General features: G+C 39.1%; 1 protein-coding gene across 5 annotated transcripts in view; it reads left to right on the forward strand.

Moving 5' to 3' along the window:
- Positions 1 to 20,591, forward strand: part of ADAM10 (ADAM metallopeptidase domain 10) — a 165,528-nt gene that overhangs the window by 28,217 nt on the left and 116,720 nt on the right. For 4 of the 5 annotated variants that reach the window (XR_001360005.1, XM_005883284.2, XM_014530866.1 and 1 more), the window contains exon 2: positions 14,605 to 14,755. Coding sequence is in view for 3 of the 5 variants with exons in the window: in XM_005883284.2 (XP_005883346.1) it covers positions 14,605 to 14,755 (151 nt within the window). In the remaining 2 variants the exon portion in view is untranslated. Of the gene's footprint in view, positions 1 to 12,824; positions 12,936 to 14,604; positions 14,756 to 20,591 lie in introns of all 5 variants that reach the window. The other variant, XM_014530868.1, reaches the window with a different exon arrangement.

Here is a 20,591-nt window from a genome sequence, read left to right on the forward strand (position 1 = left end):
GGTCATTCATATGCAAAAGCCTCTGCTAGCAGCTTGGGTGGGGCGGGGTCTCAGAGAATCAACAGGGCGGAGCAAACAGCTATTGCTGATCCTCAGTCCTGCCCTAAGAGGCTCTAGGTCTCAATGTCCTGCGGTAATCGCTGCAAGCACCTCTGAGAGAAAGCTGCCCTTGAGTTCCAACCGATGCCAGACAGTCCACTTTCTCCCCGTGTGAGTCTGGGTCCCCAGAGACTAGCCCGGAACTGGAGTTCAGAGCGGGAGGGTGTGTCTCCCTCCCAATTGAAAAAGACAACCGTGTCCTCAGTTGCCAGCCCTTTCCGTGGTGCGCCTTCGTCCCTCTGCACTTTACTTCCACACCTCCTCTGAGTCTCAGTGTGCTTTTCTCTTTCCTTCTAGTTGTACAATTTCCACTCAGCCAGCCTTCCTGTGGTTCTGGATGATGTCCGTTTTGTCTTTTAGTTGTATTTTTGAATTTGTTGTGGGAGGCAGCAATTTCCGGTGTTTACCTATGCCGCCATCTTGGTTTCTCCCTGATTTCTACCTTTTAAAATTTATGGAGAAAGGAGAGGATCAAATGGAGAGGTGGAAGTTACACTCACGTCCTCCCAGGATCATATTAAAATTACAGCCAAATCATAGAACAATGAACCTGGATAACCATCTGAAGACTAGCTGAACTGAAGTCTTACAACTAAGGATATACAGAGGAAGCCACATTGAGACTGGTAGGAAGGGCAGAGACAAGAAAAGGGCTGTCACTGCACCTACATGTGGGGATTGAGAATCTGGAGGTTTATTTCAGCTGCAGAGGTCCCCCCCTGAGGAGCATGGGTTTCAACCCCATACTGGCTCCCCAGCCCAGAGCAACAGTGCTGGGAAGAGGAGTCCATATAACATCTGGCTGTGAAAATCATTGGGGATTCCATATGCCAGGGTGAAATGGGGGACTGCTGGAAACCCAGGTACCCTATTAAAGGGCCAGCCCACAAAATTTCTTTTGCAGGCACTCACCTGGGCTCTGGAAGAGTGATGGTGGCTTATGGGACTGGAGCCATACAGGGAGAGATTGGGTTTTATGCTTGCAGTGAAAGGGCTGGAGGACAATGTGCTTATGCCGAGTCCTTCTCCCATACTTCTCACAGATGCTATCTTTCCTGGGTCCAGCACTGCCTTCCACATGGCATCAACCTGGGGAGATGCAATAACTGTATCTTTCTGACTTTGAGGCCCCATCCTAGCCAAGCTTGCACCCTGTGGAGGAATCTGTTGGCTGCAGCCAGCCTGGGCCCATGTTGCAGTCCTTTTTGAAAAATTCTTGAGGAAATCTGGGCAAACTCATGGGGTTTCAGAGAGACTGAGTTATGTGACTTTAGGGTGAGGGCCATTTCCCCCAAGTGCCCCCACTGATGTTATTGTTCTGTTTTGGTACCTCCCCCCACCCCAATGGCAGCCTGGGGAGATGCACTAGCCCCACCCTGCCAATTCCCTGAGGCCCTGCCCCATCATCAAGATGTGCAGACTCCAAGAAGATGGTGGTTGCCATTGGTGTACACTGAGAGTTTGTCTGAGTGGCCTTAGATGCAGTATTGGTGCCAAGTTTGAATCTGCATCAACCTGGGGAACACCACTCGCCCCTACCTGGTGACTCACTGAGAACTTGCTTCATGCAGTTCACATACTGCCAGAGGCTCTTTCAGCAGCTGAGCCTAATAGGCAGCTGGCAGGCAAAGGCAGATTTCAGGATGTCTTGGGCATTTTGCAGACCTGTCCCAGGCATGGTACTGGTGGAAGTTGGCTTTGGTCTGCAGCTTGGCCCCTTCCACAGGGACCCAGGCCCAGCAGAGGCAGCCACCAATGTGGATCACTTACTAGCTTTTAACAAGAAGTTCAGGGCTGGTCTCATTCAGTGTTTGATGTGGACCTGTGCAGGAGTCCGTCCCAAGGGGCTCTAGAACCAACTCAGTGGCTGGCTTCAGACCACATCAGATCATGGACCTATTAGCACCACAAGTGGCCCAAATTAAGGGAGGTCACAACAGGCATCAGAACCTGCAGGGGGGAATTTTACTTCGTGGGGTCATACACTGTGGTTGGGATCAGTCTTCCCAGTTAGCCAACCTGAGGGTCAACACCACCAATGGATGGGCCAAGAGCCATCAATCTCAACTACAACAGGGTAGCTCACATACCCCACACAAGGACACTGTTAGTGATAAGGTGATAGCACTGCTGAGCCCCACAGGATACCAATTATATAATCCCACCCTACCAAAGCTGGGAGACATAATAGATCTATCTAATACATAGAAACAAACACAGAGAGGCAGCCTAAATGGGTAGACAAAAAAACGGCCCAAATGAAAGAACAGGAAATCTCCAGAAAAACAACTAAATGTAATGGAAATGAGCAATCTACCAGATTCAGAGTTCAAAACAATGGTTCTAAGGATGCTCTAGGACCCCAGGGGAAGAATGAATGAACTTAGTGAGAACTCTAACAGATAGTAAGCATAAGAAAGGACATTGAAACAATAAAAAAGAACTAGTCAGAAATGAAGAATACAATATCTGAAAGCAGAAAGCACCCAAACAGAGTAGCAGAAAGAAAAAGAATGAAAAAAATGAGGATAGTATAAGGGACTTCTGGGATAACATCAAACATAACATTCACATCATAGGGTTACCAGAAGGAGAAGAAAGAAAGCAAGGTATTGAAAATATATTTGAAGAGACAATGACTGAAAGCTTCCCTAATTTGATGAAGGAAAAAGATGCAGAAGACCAGGAAGCACAGAGTCCCAACAAGATGACTTCAAAGAAATCCACACCAAAACACATCATAATTAAAATGGCAGAGTTTGAAGACAAAGAGAGAATCTTAAAAATAACAGGAGAAAGGCCATTCGTAGGATTGAAGTTGTCTCAGAGTTACCTACAAGGAGCTCCAATAAGGCTATCAGTTGATTTCTCAATAGAAGCATTTTATTTTATATTTTTTACTATTTAAATCTTAAATATATATTATTGATTTTTTACAGAGGAAGGGAGAGGGATAGAGAGTTAGAAACATCGATGAGAGAGAAACACCAATCAGCTGCCTCCTGCACACTCCCCACTGGGGATGTGCGCGCAACCAAGGTACATGCCCTTGCCCGGAATCGAACCTGGGACCTTTGAGTCCGCAGGCTGACACTCTATCCACTGAGCCAAACCGGTTAGGGCATTAAATCTTAATTGTTGAGTGTATTACAGATGCCCCCCCCCCCTTCTCCCCTCCATTGTCTTACTCCACCAAGCTCCTGCCCCACCCCAGGCCTTCACCACCCTATTGTTTGTGTCCATAGGTAACACATGTATGCATATAAGTTCTTTGGTTAATTTCTTTCTGCCCCTTCCCCATCCCTCTGAGATTTGTCAGTCTGATCCATGTTTCCATGCCCATGTTTCTATTTTATTCATCAGTTTATCTTGTTCATTAGATTCCTTGTTCATTTATTTTGATTTTTAGATTCAATTGTTAATAGATACATATTTATTGCCATTTTATTGTTCATATTCTTAATCTTTTTTCCTCCTCCTCCTCCTCGTTCTCCTCCCCCTTGTCCTCCTATTCTTCCCTGCTCCCTCTTCTCCACCTCCCTCTCCACCTTCCCTTTCCTCTCTTTCTCCTCCTTCTTCTCCCTTCAACATTTCCTGTAATACTGGTTTGGTGGTGATGAACTCCTTTAGTTTTTTCTTGTCTGGGAAGCTCTTTATCTGACGTTCAATTCTAAATGATAGCTTTGCTCTGTAGAGTAATCTTGGTTTTAGGTTTTTGCTTTTCATCACTTTGAATATTTCTTGCCATTTCCTTCTGGCTTGTGTAGTTTCTGTTGAGAAATCAGCTGACAGTCACATGGGTTCTCTCTTGTAGGTGACTGATTAAACTGCTTTTCTCTTGCTGCTTTTAAGATTCTCTCTTTGTCTTTAACCTTTGACATTTTAATTATGATATGTCTTGGTGTGGGCCTCTTTGGGTTCATCTTGTTTGGGACTTTCTGTGCTTCCTGGACTTGTAAGTCTATTTCTTTCATCAGGTAGGGGAAGTTTTCTGTAATGATTTCTTCAAATAGGTTTTCAATTTCTTGCTCACTCTCCTTCTGGCACCCCCATGATGCAAATGTTCATACAATTCAAGTTGTCTCAGAGGTTCCTTTTTTTATTTGTTTGTTTGCTGTTTGAATTGTTGATTTAATTCTTGGCATCCTCTACTCTATTGTTGATTCCCTGTAAATTATTCTTCATTTCAGTTAGTGTATCCCTTAATTTCTGACTGGTCCTTTTCATGTCTTTGATGTTCTCACTAAGACCCTTGAAATTCTCACTAAGTCCCTTGAAGCTCTCATTAAGTTCCTTGAGCAACCTTATAACCATTGTTTTGAACTCTGAATCTAGTAATTTGCTTGTTTCCATTTCATTTAGTTCTTTTTCTGGAGATTTCTTCTATTCTTTCATTTGTGACGTTTCCTTGCCTCTGCATTTTGGCTGTTTCCCTATGTTTGTTTCTATATATTAGGTAGAGCTGTTATGTTTCCTGGAATTTGTAGAGTGGCCTTGTATAGTAGGTGTCCTGTAGGGCGCGGTGGCTCAGCCTCCCCAGTCACCTGAGCTGGGCACTCCAGGTGCATCCCTGTGTGGGCTGTGTGCTCAGTCTTGTAGTTGAGCCTTGATAGCTGTTGGCATCACTGGGTGGGATTGACCCCCAGGCCAATTGGCTGTGAGGACTTGCTGTGATTACAGCAGAAGAGCTGTTGTGCAGGTGACACCCCTATGGAACAGGACTTGATTTAGTGGGGCTTTGGTGCTCACCGAGTTTGCCCCTTGAGTGTGTCGCTCATGGATGTGTAGAGTTGTAATCTGGTGTGGTCTGATGTGTAGAGTTGTAATCTGGTGTGCACTTGTTCTGGGGCCTCCTGAGAGATGCAAAGTCATCCACAGCCTGTACCTTGTCTGGGGCCACCCAGCACAAGTTACAGAGTGATTTGCAGATGGCTGCTACTTGTGTTGGGCTTGGAGGTGCCCAGGAGAGGCCAAACTGTGAACCAAGGCAGGCTGCTGTAGTGCCTGGCCTGGGACTGCTTAATGAGAGGTATGGGATGTGCTGAGATCAGATGCTGCTCATTTGAGAAATTTTAGGAAAGTCTAAAGCCTGAAACAGGACAGGCCATTTATATGGAAAAGCCAGTGCAAACAGCTTGGGTTGGGTAGGATCTTGTAATTACCAGGGCAGGGCAAACAGTGTGAGCCAGGTTGATGTAGACTCAGATATGCCATCTGCCAGTCAGCTCTGTGGTGGGGGAGGTTTCAGTATTCAGTAGGAACTCTGAACACTTTTGCTAACACTTTTGTGTGGGAGAAAGTTGCCCCTGAGTTTTTGTCCTGATGCCAGACAATTTAGTTTTCCCCCATATGTCCCTGGATCCTTTCAAGCTGCTGCCCCAGCACTGGAGCTCAGAGGAAGTTAACTCTGAGTAAGTCCCTGCACTGGCCCTTTAAGAGGAACTGTTTGGTTCTCTAGCAGCCTTTGTGTCACAGCCACAATCGCCGCTGTTTTTTATAGCGTGAAATTACAGGACTTCTCTTCCCAGCACTGGAACCCACCCTGGGTTGAAGGGTTTGATGTGGGGCTGGGACCTCTTGCTCTTCACGGGAAGCCTCTGCAGCCGAGATATCCCTCCCAATTAAAAAAAGTGACACACGTGGGTTTTGGACAAGCTTGTTTTGCACCTCCACTCCTCCTGCCAGTTTCAGTGTGCTTTCTTCTTTAATTCTCTAGTTGTAGGACTTCCATTCAGCCAGATTTCAGGTGGTTCTGAATGATGGCTTTTCTATATTTTAATTGTAATTTTGATGTAGTTGTGGGAGGATGCGAGTACCACATGTACTTACGCTGCCATCTTGGTTACTCAGTAGAAATATTTTAGGCAAGAAGGGATTGGCGTGCAATAATCAAAGGGATGAAAAGCAAGGACCTACAATTAAGACTACTCTATCCAGCAAAACTACCATTTAAAATTGAAGGAGAAATAAAGAGCTTCCCAGACGAGAGAAAGCTAAAGGAGTTCATCACCACCAAATCACTGTTTTTAAAAAGTACATATTTTACTTAATTTTTTTTTTCTTACAGTGAGAGTGAGGGAGAGGGTGAGATAGAAACAGTGATGAGAGAGAAACATTGATCAGCTGCCTCCTGCACGCCCCCCCTACTGGGGATTAAGCCCATAACCGGGGCATGTGCCCTGGCCAGGAAATGAAACAATGACCTCTTGGTTTATGGGTCAACCCTCAACAAGTGAGCCATACCGGCCATGCTCAAATGAGTATTTAAAATTTTTTTAAAATTTATATATTGATTTTGGTGGGGTGGGGGGAGAGAAACATCAGTTTGTTGTTCCACTTATTTATGTATTCATTAATTGCTTCTTGTATTTGCTGGGACTGGAAATCAAACATGCAACCTTGGTGAATTGGGACAATGCTCTAACCAACTGAGCTATCCAACTAGGACACCACCAAACCAGTATTACAAGAAATGTTAAAGGGACTAATTTAAAAAGAAGAAAGAAAAAAAAGTGGGGAACATAAATATGCAAAAAGGGGAAACATAAATATATATAATAAAATGGCAATACATATGCACCTATTAATAATCACTTTGAATGCAATGGATTAAATGCTCCAATAAAAAGACATAGGGTAGCTGAATGGATAAGAAAACAAGACTTCTATTTATGTTCTCTATAGGAGATCGCCTCCAGATCGAAAGGCACACAGATCAAAAGTAAAGGAATGGAAAAAGATATCTCATGCAAATGGAAACGAAATAAAAGCTGGGGTAGCAATACTTATATCAGACAAAATATGCTTTAAAAGAAAGGTTATAAAATAAGAGACAAGGTCATTACACAATGAAAAAGGGGTCAGTCCAATAAGAAGATATATATAAAGGAGATATTGATGGGCCTAAAGGGAGAGATCAACAGTTATCTATATAAAGCCCTAATATGCAAATCGACTGAACAGCTGAATGACCAGCAGATTGACTGGTTGTTATGGTACGCACTGACCACCAGGGGGCAGATGCTCAATGCAGGAGCTGCCCCCAGCCCGCAGGCCCCAACCAGCAGCGGTGGTTGGGGGCAGGGCCGGCAAGCAGTGCCAGGCCAGCCAAGGTGGGTGCCCCCAGAGGGAGGCGACTGGTGGCAACTGCGGGGGGTGGAGCTGGCAAGCGGGTGGTGCCAGGCTAAGGCGGGTGCGAAGGGGGCTCCAATCACCCTGCCAGTCACCCCACAGATTGGCCCTGATTGCCAGCCAGGGCTAGGGACCCTACCTATGCACGAATTCATGCACCGGGCCTCTAGTGTAGTTATAATAGGGGACTTTAACACCTCATTTGACATCTATAGATAGATCTTTCAAACAAAAAATCAACAAGGAAACAGGGGCTTTAAATGACATTAGAACAGATGAATGTAACTGATGTTTTCTGAGCATTTTACCCCAAAGCAGCAGAACATACATTCTTCTTTTTTTTTTTTTTTTATTGCTTAAAGCATTACAAAAGGTATTACATATGTGTCCTTTTTTTCCCCGCCCTTGACAATACCCCGGCTTCCCCTACCCCCCAGTGTCTTATGTCCATTGGTTATGCTCATATGCATGCATACAAGTCCTTCGGTTGATCTCTTACCCCCCTCCCTCCTGCACCCCAACCCTCCCCAGCCTTCCCGCTGCAGTTTGACAATCTGTGTGAGGCAGCTCTGCCTCTGTATCTATTATTGTTCAAAAGATTATAATGGTCTCTATTATCCATGAATGAGTGAGATCATGTGGTATTTTTCCTTCATTGACTGGCTTATTTCACTTAGCATAATGCTCTCCAGCTCCATCCATGCCGTTGCAAATTGTAAGAGTTCCTTCTTTTTTACAGCAGCATAGTATTCCATCGTGTAGATGTACCACAGTTTTCTAATCCATTCATCTACTGATGGGCACTTAGGCTGTTTCCAAATCTTAGCTATGGTGAATTGTGCTGCTATGAACATAGGGGTGCATAGATCCTTTCTGATTGGTGTTTCTGGTTTCTTGGGATATATTCCTAGAAGTGGGATCACAGGGTCAAATGGGAGTTCCATGTTTTGTTTTTTGAGGAAACTCCATACTGTCTTCCATAGTGGCTGCACCAGTCTGCATTCCCACCAGCAGTGCACGAGTGTTCCTTTTTCTCCACATCCTCTCCAGCACTTGTCGTTTGTTGATTTGTTGATGATAGCCAGTCTGACAGGTGTGAGATGGTACCTCATTGTTGTTTTGATTTGCATCTCTCGGATGATTAGTGACTTTGAGCATGTTTTCATATGTCTCTTGGCTTTCTGAATGTCCTCTTTTGAAAGGTGTCTATTTAGATCCTTTGCCCATTTTTTGATTGGATTGTTTATCTTCTTTTTGTTAAGTTGTATGAGTTCCCTATAAATTTTGGAGATTAGGCCCTTATCAGATATAATGTTGGCAAATATGTTCTCCCATGTAGTGGGCTTTCTTGTTGTTTTGTTGATGGTTTCTTTTGCTGTGCAGAAACTTTTTATTTTGATGTAGTCCCATTTGTTCATTTTCTCTTTAGTTTCAAGTGCCCTAGGAGCTGTATCAGTGAAGAAATTGCTTTGGCATATGTCTGAGATTTTGTTGCCTTTGAATTCTTCTAGAATTTTTATGGTTTCCTGTCGTACATTTAAGTCCTTTATCCATTTTGAGTTTATTCTTGTGTATGGTGTAAGTTGGTGGTCTAGTTTCATTTTCTTGCATATGTCTGTCCAATTTTCCCAACACCATTTATTGAAGAGACTATCTTGGCTCCATTGTATGTTCTTGCCTCCTTTGTCAAATATTAATTGAGCGTATTGAGAACATACATTCTTTTTAAGTGTACATGGCACATTTTCCAGTATAGACTACATGATAGGCTATAAAACAAGTCTCAGTAAATTTAAGTAGATTGAGATCTTATCAAGCATCTTTTCCAACCACAGTGGTATGAAACTAGAAATCAATTCCAAGAAAAAAAGAATTGAAAAGTACACAAACACATTGAGACTAAACACCATGTTATTAGACACTAACGGGTTAACAATGTGATAAAGTCAGAAGTAAAATGATACCTTGAGACAAATGAAAAAGAAAAGACAACAACCCCAAATCACGCTACCTGATATTAAACTATACTACAAGTCTGTAGCAATCAAACAGCATGGTACAGGCATAAAAATAGACATATAGATCAATGGAACAATAGAGTACAAAAATAAACCCATGTCCATGTAAGCAATTAATATTTGACAGCGAGTAAAGAACATACAATAGGGTAAAGGCAGTCTCTTCAATAAATGGTGCTGGGAAAATTGGACAAATACACGCAAAAACAAAAACAAAAACTTTCTTACACCATATACAAATTGGTAGTTACAAAATAGTCACGGGCTTGTAAAGTACACCATAGGGAGTATAGTCAGTAATAGCTGTATGGTGCCAGGTGGGTACTTGAAATATTGGGGGCAGGGAACCACTTTGTATAGTATATGATTTCTAAGCACTATGCTATACACCTGAAAGTAATAGAAAATAATGTTAACTCTAAATTGTAGTTGAAAAATAAAACTTAGGGAAAAAGAAAAAGAAAAATTATGGACACATGCGTTATGGCCTAGAAATAAGATCTATTATCTTGATGAATACTTCATATGTCCTTGAAAAGAATATGTATTCTGTTATTGGATGGAAGGTTTTGTGGATGTTTTTTGGGTCAAGTTGTTTGATAGTTTTCAAGTTTTCTATGCCCATATATTTTTGTGTACGTATTTAGTGAATTATTATGACTTCCTACTATAATTAAGATTTGTCCTTTAGTTCTGTCAGCTTTTTATTCATGTACTTTGAAGTTCTACAGTGGGGCCTTGACTTACGAGTGTCCCGACTAACGAGTTTTTTGAGATACCAGCTGTCTGTCGGCTGATTTTTTTGCATTGAGTTGACAGAGTAATTTGAGTTAATGAGCTCCTTAACGAGCTCGGTCTCGGAACGAATTAAACTCGTAAGTCAAGGCCCCTCTGTGTTATGTGATACACATTTGGGATTGTTATGTCCCATTGATGAATTATGAAATGTCCTTTAAATCTCATAATTTTTTTGGTTTGTTTTGAAGTTTACTTTGTCTGATAATATTATAGCGAGCCACTCCAGCATTCTTTGGATTAGTGTTAGGATTTTATAACTTTTCTCATCTTTTTTTACTTTAACTCATCTTTATTTTTGTGTTTAAAGTGTCTTTAGACAGTTTGTATTCATACTTTCCTTTTTTAAAAATAAAATTACTTTCTGACATTTAATTGTATTTAGGTTATTTACTTTTAATATAATTATTGATATGGTTGAGTTTAAAATGACCATCATACTGTTTGTTTTTTGTTAGTTCCATCTGTTTATAGTTCTTTTGTTATATGCCTCTTCTCCTACATTTATTAGGATGAATTTATTTTGTAAAATGATTCTATTTTATCTGCAATTGGCTTATCTGATATACCTGTTTGTTATACTTTTTAGAGGTTGTTCCTGGGCTGTACAATACACATCTATAACTTATTGTATGCCTTCAAATAATATAATAAACCACTTCATTTATAGTATAAGTGTACTTTCATTTCTCCTGTTCTCCTTTTTGCTTCTGTTGTCATACATTTTTAAAAAATATATTTTATTGATTTTTTACAGAGAGGAAGGGAGAGGGATAGAGAGTTAGAAACATCGATGAGAGAGAAACATCGATCAGCTGCCTCCTGCACACCCTCTACTGGGGATGTTTCCACAACCAAGGTACATGCCCTTGACCGGAATCGAACCTGGGACCCTTCAGTCTGCAGGCCGACGCTCTGTCCACTGAGCCAAATCGGTTAGGGCATACATTTGTATTCTATACATGTCATAAATGCCACAATACATTTTTTAAAATGTAGCCTGGCTGGCGTGGGTCAGTGGTTGAGCGTTGACCTAGGACCAGGAGGTCACAGTTTGATTCCCAGTCAGGACACATGTCCAGGTTGCAGGTTCAATCCCCATTGTGGGGTGTCCAGAAGGCAGCTGATCAATGATTCTCTCTCTTCATTGATGTTTCTATCTCTCCCGCTCCCTTCATCTCTGAAAAAAATAAAAAATAAAAATAAATTTTAAAAAATGTAGTCACAACTTTTTAAGAGGTTGAACAATGAGAGGAGAAATCTCTTATTTTCTCATATATTTATCAATTCTGGCAATAGTCTTTGTGTGAACACAGATTTTCTTCTGGTTTCATTCATTCTGCGTAAAAAAGCTTCCTTTAACATTTCTTGTAATGCAGATCTACTAGCAATGAATTGTTAGCTTTGTTGTTTGAAAAAGGGCTCATTTCCCCCTTCCCCCCCTTTTATCCTCATTTGTGAAAGATATTTTTACTGGATATAGATTCTTAGATTGAGAATTTTTCTTATACTTTAAAAATGTTGTTGTATTATCTTCTGACCTACATAGAGTTATGCTGTCATTTGTACTTTTGTCCCTCCATATGTAATGTGTCTTTTTCTCTAGTTCTTTGGTTCTAACCCACCCACAGCTGATTTTCAGCCATTAATTTATGATTTGCCTCTGTGTGGTTTTCTTTTATATTCTTCTTAGGATCTGTTGAGTTTCTTGGATGTATAGATTTATAGTTTTATCTTTCCCTCCCCCCCCTCAACATGTTTCTTTTCCTGTATGTTCTTTAACACTTGGAACATATTTATAATAACTTTTAACCTCTTTGTATGCTAATTCCATTATCTATAATTTCTGTTTCTAATGTCTGATTATTTTCTCAGTTATGGTTGAAAAATATATTTATATTTTTCTGATTTTTTTATATGCATGTTAGTTTTTGATAAGATGTAGAGCATTCTGATTTTTACTTTTTTGTGTGTTTGGTTTTTGTCTTCTTTAAACACTGTTAGACTGTTTTGGTGTACAGTTAAGCTACTTGGAATCAATTAAATTCTTTGGATGTTTGCCTTTAAACTTTGTCAGGTTAGCTCCAGAGCACCCTTTACTTAATCTGTGGCTAATTTTACCCCTATGAATACACTGCTTTTTCCCTGAGGGCTATCCCCAAAGCTTTATATATTACAGGTCTTCCTTCTTTGGATAGTAGGAATTTCTTAATATCATCTAAGACTGATTCCAGTTTGTTCAGGATTGTTTCCAAATGTTTTTTGTTTCTCAATTGGGTTCTCTTTTGTTTTGCTTTTATTGTTTCTTTCATTGTTTTTGTTCTAGTATGTTTGGACAGTATTATGTTCATGGTTGTGTGGCTCTTCTCTGTCCTTTCTTTTTGCTGTGATATAATGTGGGTAACTGCCTTTTTTCCTTGTCTCTGAGACCAGCGTATTTTTTTCCCTTCAAGTCATAGTTTGAGGGACTGATTATTTTGTATTTTACCCTTTTCTGCAGTCATGGGACCATGATTATATACAACATTTTCGAGAACTCCAGAACTCTGTTTTCTTTGGGAATTTTAAAAAGTGAATTGTATGACTTCTGAGGGTTAGGGGCAGCATCAGGAGTCCAGTGTGCTAAGCTTTTCCACTTTATCATTATAGTTGACTGTATACTTCCTTGGCTGCTTGTTTGAGAGATTATACCATCAGGTTTCAGCCAGTGTTGTATTAGTACACTGGCTCTCTTGAAAACAAGAAAAACATTTTCTGATTTGTAACCTTTTTTGATTTTAGTGGTGTAAATACTCCTCCCATTGCTGTTTTCAAACTGCCAGCATAATGCCACTGAACAGAGTTGGGGATAGAATTGGAATTTATGTGCCTGTTTCAGCTCCATAAACACTGGTTATATCCTTTTCTTCTGTAGTTTTAATTCTTGAGGATATTTCTTAAGTGAAAGACTAGACTGCTTTTTATAGTTTTGTTTCTTTATTTTCATGATTCCCCCTTCATTTTACTAAGTATTGGGTGAGAAAAGTTATGTAATACAGTTTTAATACATGGTCTTATCTTCAGTGTTTTTTAACATTACTGAAATTATAAACACTGATATTTATTTAGGTATAGTTAGCACAGGAACATAGATCTTATATAGAAGATAATAATGAAGTATACTTGATAACTCTATGTCCCTGGGTAACATTTTAAACTTTCCCAGTTAAACCCTGTGAATTATGTTTTATTTCAGTTATAAAGATTCAGAAATCATTACTCAGGTCCTTTGCCAGTAAAAGTAAACATTATGTTGCTTGAGAAATTTCTTTGTGTGTGGGACAGAGAAAAGATGACTTTGTTTAATAACTCTCCCAGTTTTGTTCCACCCATGCAAATAATTGAGCTTTTATCACATGTGCTTCAATGGCACAGCAGTAGTTATTGTTCTAAGTTATCAGAAGTGGCAAAATGCTTTATCTGACTGTGAGAGTGTCAAAATACTTACAAACCCACAATCTTTTTCGTATATGGGACAATGCTCCAACCAACTGAGCCACCCAGCAGGGGCCCCAACTCATTTTTCACTCTGATATCAAAACTTGACAAAGACAGTAAGTACAAGAAAACTACAACCACTGTCTCTCATGAACATAGATAAAAATTCTAAACAGAATTATAGCAAATTGAATTTCCATGACTATGTGGGATTTATTTCAGTAATGCAAGATTGGAATAGCATTAGAAAATTAGTCAATTTGCTATATATTTTTTAAAAATATATTTTATTGATTTTTTACAGAGAGGAAGGGAGAGGGATAGAGAGTTAGAAACATCGATCAGCCGAACCGGTTTGGCTCAGTGGATAGAGCGTCGGCCTGCGGACTCAAGGGTCCCAGGTTCGATTCCGGTCAAGGGCATGTACCTTAGTTGCGGGCACATCCCCAGTAGGGGGTGTGCAGGAGGCAGCTGATCTATGCTTCTCTCTCATCGATGTTTCTAACTCTCTCTGCACACCCCCTACTGGGGATGTGCCTGCAACCAAGGTACATGCCCTTGACCGGAATCGAACCTGGGACCCTTTAGTCCCCAGGCCGACGCTCTATCCAGTGAGCCAAACCGGCTAGGGCAATTTGCTATATTAATAAACTAAAAAGAAAAAACCCAATATAATCATCTTAATTGATGCTGACAGAGCAGGTGACAAAAGTCAACATTTGTTCCTGATAGTTTTTATCAGCAAAATATGAAGAGAAGAAACTATTCTCAATTTGATAAAAGACATCTAAGACAAACCTATAACTAACATCCAAACTTCTGTATGGTTGAAATTTTCATTACAATGAGTTTTTAAAAAATGTACGTACATCTAAGACAGACCTATGGCTAACACCCAAATTTTTGTGTATGGTTGAAATTCCCATTACAACAAGTTTAAAAAAAATATGTGAAAGTAAAGTATTAGGATTAGTGAGAAAATTATTTCATACATATTTGTAGATATTTGAATGATCATGGAATCATAATAGAACTAGAATGAGCCTTCAAGATGATTCTAATTCAAAGTGTTTATTTTTCATAGGTCAGTACGGAAATCCTTTAACTAAATATATTAGACATTATGAAGGATTATCTTATGATGTGGATTCATTACACCAAAAACACCAGCGTGCCAAAAGAGCAGTTTCACATGAGGACCAGTTTTTACGTCTAGATTTCCATGCCCATGGAAGGTGAGTAAATTAATTGCTGACTGTATTTGAATTTCATCTCTATTCAATCTAAGTTAAAAGAAGAAATTTATATTCTTAATTTACCTTTTCTAATGGAAAGGTCCTTATTTAGAAATTTGGCCTACACTGGAATTTGGTATATACATGAAAAATGTTTTCCTATAAAATGTATTGCCCTTTTTATATTGTTAAGGAAACAGTCATTTAAATACTTTTAAATTTATGAATTAGATGCTCTATTGTGTTATTAGAAGATATGTCTTTAAAGAAGATTTTATGGTAGAATTATGCCAGAATGATTTCTTTTTTATATACAAAATGTGTTTTTTACTAGGAGATGGAATAAAATCTTGGTGCCATTTAAAAAAAGAAAAGATTTTATGTTCATAGTTTTCCACTACTTTTTATGTGTTTTATGGTCAGTGTATCTGTTTCTGGTACTAATAGTGAAGGTACCTGGTTGTATGCCATTGAATAAGTCATTTAATATCTCACAAACTCAATTTCATCAGCTCTAAAATGACAGCTTGTAGATAGATTGCTTACATATTGCTCAGTTCTCAGACAGAATTGTTAAGGGATAAAGAACAGGGGGCCAAGGGGGAGAGGTAAAAATCAGTTATTAGTGTTCGTTGTGTTCCAGGTGCATAGATACCTTATATGCATTTTCTTATTTAATCCTCTGAACACCCAAACATGGTAAATGTCTTTTTATATCAGAGGAAATTAAGGAAATTTTAACTTCTTTAAAATTACACAGCACAGATTTGGCCCAGACCTGGCTGACTTAAACCCCATTTTTTTTTTCTTTCTGTCTGTTAGGGGTACTTAGATACAAAATTTTTGAGTATTCTTGTCAGACTCTCTTACTTGCCTGCTGTAATTAGTAAATTTACTCCTTTTGTACTTTTTTTTTTTTACTGGTGTAATCTTGATTTATTACTCACCTCTTAATAGGTTTCCCCACTTCCACTCCATTTATCATTTAAACTACATGCTATGAGATGACTCTTCCTTAAATGCTTCCTTTTTTATGCCAGCTTATTGCTCTGAAGTCTTCAATTTACAATTATTAGCCAGATTTTTTAACTTGGCTTTCAGTATTCTCTGTAAATTAAATCTAGTCTAATATTCTAAACTTACTCCACTTCCCAACATTGTCTGTTTCACCCAGAACGATCTTCTGATTGCTTTTTAAGCCGGGTACAGTTTATTCTGTGTCATTTATCTTAAATAATTTTCACCATCTTTTAATGCGCAGTTCAAGTTCTACTTCTTTGAAGCTTTATCTACACCTTCCTTGGAACTTTTAAATTACTTCTCTGTATTACTCACATTATATTCGTTCTCTCTTTCTTTTCATGCATGTATTTCTTGTTTATTTTTCTATGACAGTGTTTTTATTCCTCACAGGCAAAGAACCTGGCTAATACTTAATGTGTCATTGTTTACACTTATAGTACAGATGCTTAAGAAGTATTTTAACGGATGAAAAGGCAGATAATAAGAAATGCTATGAAACAAAGTATTTTGTACATGGAAATAAATGTATTGTTAAATTAACTTATTTTCCATATTGCAATGTAATGATCATTGTAGAGAAAAGTATTTAAGTTATAAAATCTTCTACTTTGATTTTGAAGGAGGGAAAAAGATTCAATTCAGGGTCTGTTTGTTTTCTAGGTAAAAATTTTAGTGGCATCATTTCATTTAAGTTTTTATGACCCTTAACTTCAGATATTTTAAAATTACTCATCCTTTTTAAGCACCATGAAATAATATGCAAGCATTAAGCCTCCCTAAGTTTTTAGCCACCACCTCAAAATAAATTTAATACTCTATTCCACATATAGTGGGGATGCCAAAAGGAAAAGTGGAGATTCTAGCTGCTTTTGATTTGCACACTACATTCCTGCTACATGACTAGGTCTTTATTAGATCTATCACACAACTCATATTGAGTATGTGGAGAAACCAATTCCCTACCTCCTTTTGTATTTTTGCCTGTGTATGTGTGGGTGAATGTGTGTGTGTGTGTGTGTGTGTGTGTGTGTGAGAGAGAGAGAGAGAGAGAGAGAGAGAGTGAGAGAGAGAGAGAGAGAAATGTTAGAGAGAGACATCGGTTGTTTTCCTCCCGCATGTGTCCCAACTAGCACCGGGGGATGAACCAGCAACTCAGGTACATGCCCTTGACTGGGAATCAAACCCGTAATCCTTTGGTGCATGGGCTAACGCTCTAACCTCTGAGAAAACTGATTTTCAATTTCTCAGCAAAGCTAAGATGTGTTTTTATCCTAGTATTTTTTATCAAGAATGTGGTCAATAATCTGTAAAAGGCATAAAAATTTCCTTTGATGGTTCCTGACTGGAGTTGGGTTAGTCTGGAAGTGTCTTGGGCTTATACCGTGGAAAAATTGAAGTCAAGGACTTTCTTATTTACCTCATCATCCCTAGTGCCTATTATGTTACCTTCCACATAACATGCCCAGTAAATGTGACTGAATGAATCTAAAAATCTCATTACATGATCTAGCAGCATTAATTGGTATACTTTTTCATCACTAGTTTTTACAGAGAGCATGTAAAGAATGTTGCTTTGTGTTTTCTTTTTGTGTGTGTTTTCACACAAAACACTCTCCAATGCATGACCACATTTTTTAAAAAATATATTTTATTGATTTTTTACAGAGAGGAAGGGAGAGAGATAGAGAGTCAGAAACATCGATGAGAGAGAAACATCGATCAGCTGCCTCCTGCACATCTACTGGGGATGTGCCCGCAACCCAGGTACATGCCCTTGACCGGAATCGAACCTGGGACCCTTCAGTCCGCAGGCCGACGCTCTATCCACTGAGCCAAACTGGTTTCGGCGACACCATTAAATTTTTAAAAAAATATGTTTTTATTGATTTTTGAGAGAGAGGAATCTAACCTCTTGGTGTATAGGTTGATGCTGAACCACTGAGCAACATTGGCTGGGCTATATTATTATTTTTTAATCTTCACCTGAGCACATGTTTCTATTGTTTTTAGAGAGAGATGAAGAGAGAGGGAGAGAGAGAGAGCGTAACATCCATGTCAGAGAGAAACACTGATCAGTTGCCTCCCACACTTGCCTCTGCGGAGATCAAATTCGAAACCTGGGTATATGTCCCAACTAGGAATTGAACCTGCAACGCTTCTGTGCATGGGATGATGCTCTAACCAGGTTACGGTGGCCAGGGTTATTTTTGTCATATAATGAATGAGGTAGCAGAAACCTAGGATACTTTTAACTCTGTAGACACACCAGCACACTTTGAGAAACGGAGGTAGGTTAGGGAGCACAAATGGATGCCAGCTCATAAAAAAGAGCAATAGAATACATTTGAATTCTATAAAAATACTATTGTTAAGGATGTGGAAAGACAAATTTTGAAAAATATTGACTTGGTACTTAAATCTTTCCCAACAAAATTTGAGAAAGTTTGAGCAAAATTTCCTAAAGGAAATGCTATTTATTTAGTACTAGTTTATGTCTGGTACAGTGCCTGTTTGCATATATTATTAGTTTAAGTATATTTCACACTGCTCTTTGTCTCAGCTGTGGATTTTCTAGGTTGTGATATTTTTTAAAATTCTTTAAAAAATTAAATAATACGTTTTTACTGATTTCAGAGGGAGAAAGGGAGAGGGAGAGAGAGAGAGAAACATCCATGAGAGAGAAACATCAGTTGGCTGCCTGCCTCCTGCATGTCCCCTACTGGGGATTATGCTCGAAACCCCTGGCATGTGCCCTGACTGGAAATCTAACCGTGGAGCCCTCGGTACATGGGAGGACGTTTAACCAACTGAGCACACTGGCCAGGCATGATATTTTTTATTCTTGCTTGATTCCTCGTCACACAGAAATTAAGAGCCTATAAATATGTTTTTAAAAATTCTGAAAGGACACTGGCTAATTGAATTACTTACTGAATCATAAGAAAAAACAAGAGCTGAGTTGTATTCATGTTAATTTTGTATTTAAGAAGCTAATTAAGAGCTGATTATTGCTGAGTTTAGCTTCTTAGATATGATTTCAACAAAAAACCTTTTTATTTTACAGGTTTGTAATCATTAACTAGGCTTTATGTGGAAGATATTGAATGAGTTTTAAGAAAAACTTAAATGGAGCTTCCTTTTTCCTATTTTTAAAAGAGAAGGGAAGAGTATAAAAGTGTTTTTCTGACTTTTTAATTCTTTGGGTATATTGTTTACTCTAAATGTTAGTCTAAAGCAGTCTGCGTCTGATAGAATATTTAATGTCAGAGTTTCTAGAGTTAGTAACTTAGACAGTAAATGTCAGAAATTAGGTATATGTCTAGTAGAAAAGCCCATCTATAATGCTCCTTAATTATAAGTTATATTGCATACTAAAATGTGGCATATGCATTTGGGTCTTTTGTGAGATAAGCACTTTAGCTCAGGTGTAATTAGGATTCATAGCTTGTCTTTTTTGTTGTTGTTTCTTTCCTGTTTACCAAGTGATTAAGCTCCAGGTAAGTTGCTGCACTATTTCTTAAAAGTGTAGTAAGGATTTTACATGACTAAAGGTTATTTAAATATTTATCCTGTTTCATTATATCTGAAAATTCTTTATATAATTGTTTTGAATGAATATTTTTAGTTTATTAGTTTTATAATATTCTTTTTTTTTTTTTTAAATATATTCTTCCACTGATCCTTTACAGAGAGGAAGGGAGAGAGACAGAGAGTCAGAAACATCGATGAGAGAGAAACATCGATCAGCTGCCTCCCGCACATCTCCCACTGGGGATGCGCCCGCAACCCAGGCACACGCCCCTGACCGGAATCGAACCCGGGACCCCCCAGTCCGCAGGCCGACGCTCCATCCACTGAGCCAAACCGGCCTTGGCTATAATATTCTTGTTTGGATTTTCTATTAAGCATCAGTGAAATCTCCTTGTATAGTAGCGTGAAATTTTTAAGCTGATAAAATATGTTAAAAATTCACATTTACAGTTTCTTCTTTTTTTTTTTATACTCACCAATGGATATGTTTATTGATCTTAGAGAAAAGAAGGTAGAGAGAGAGAGGGAGAGAGAAACATTGATTGGTTGCTTCCAGAGAAACATGGATTGGTTGTTTCCCTTACGTTCCCAACCGGGGATTGAACCTGCAAACTTAGGTGTGTGTCTTGACTGGGAATCAAACCCACCACCTCCCCCCCACCCCTTTAAATATATTTTTATTGATTTCAGAGAGGAAAGGAGAAGAGATAGAAATAACAATGATGAGAGAGAATCATTGATCAGCTGCTTCCTGCATGCCCTCCACTGGGGATTGAGCTTGCAACCTGGACATGTGCCTTGACCAGGAATCAAACTGTGACCTCCTGGTTCATAGGTCAATGCTCAACCACTAAGCCATGCGGGTCGGGAAAACCTGCCACCTTTTTTGGTGTATGGGACAACATTCTAACCAACTGAGTTACCCAGCAGGGCTACAATTTTTTCTTGAAATAGTTTCTGAACATTGATTCCTTGCTTGATTGTATCATAACCTCTTCTACGATTTACTAGAGCCTTTTTCTTCTTCTTTGGGTTGACAGATATTTTTGATATTTGTACAGAGGGATAAAATTAAGTTGTTAATTTGTGCTTGGCTCTGAAATCTTAAATTATATTTAAATAGTCTGTACTGGGAGAATGGTACTGAACCAACAAATCAAATATAAACACAAAGTCTAACATATCAAACTTAGAGGGCAAAGATATGATGATGTGGGACAAATAGTTGTGTTATGTAACAGCAGTCACTTTTTAAAAAATGTATTTTTACTAGAGGCCCGGC

This window comes from Myotis brandtii, unplaced genomic scaffold, assembly GCF_000412655.1.
Source record: "Myotis brandtii unplaced genomic scaffold, ASM41265v1 scaffold781, whole genome shotgun sequence".
Classification (NCBI taxonomy): Eukaryota; Metazoa; Chordata; class Mammalia; order Chiroptera; family Vespertilionidae; genus Myotis; species Myotis brandtii.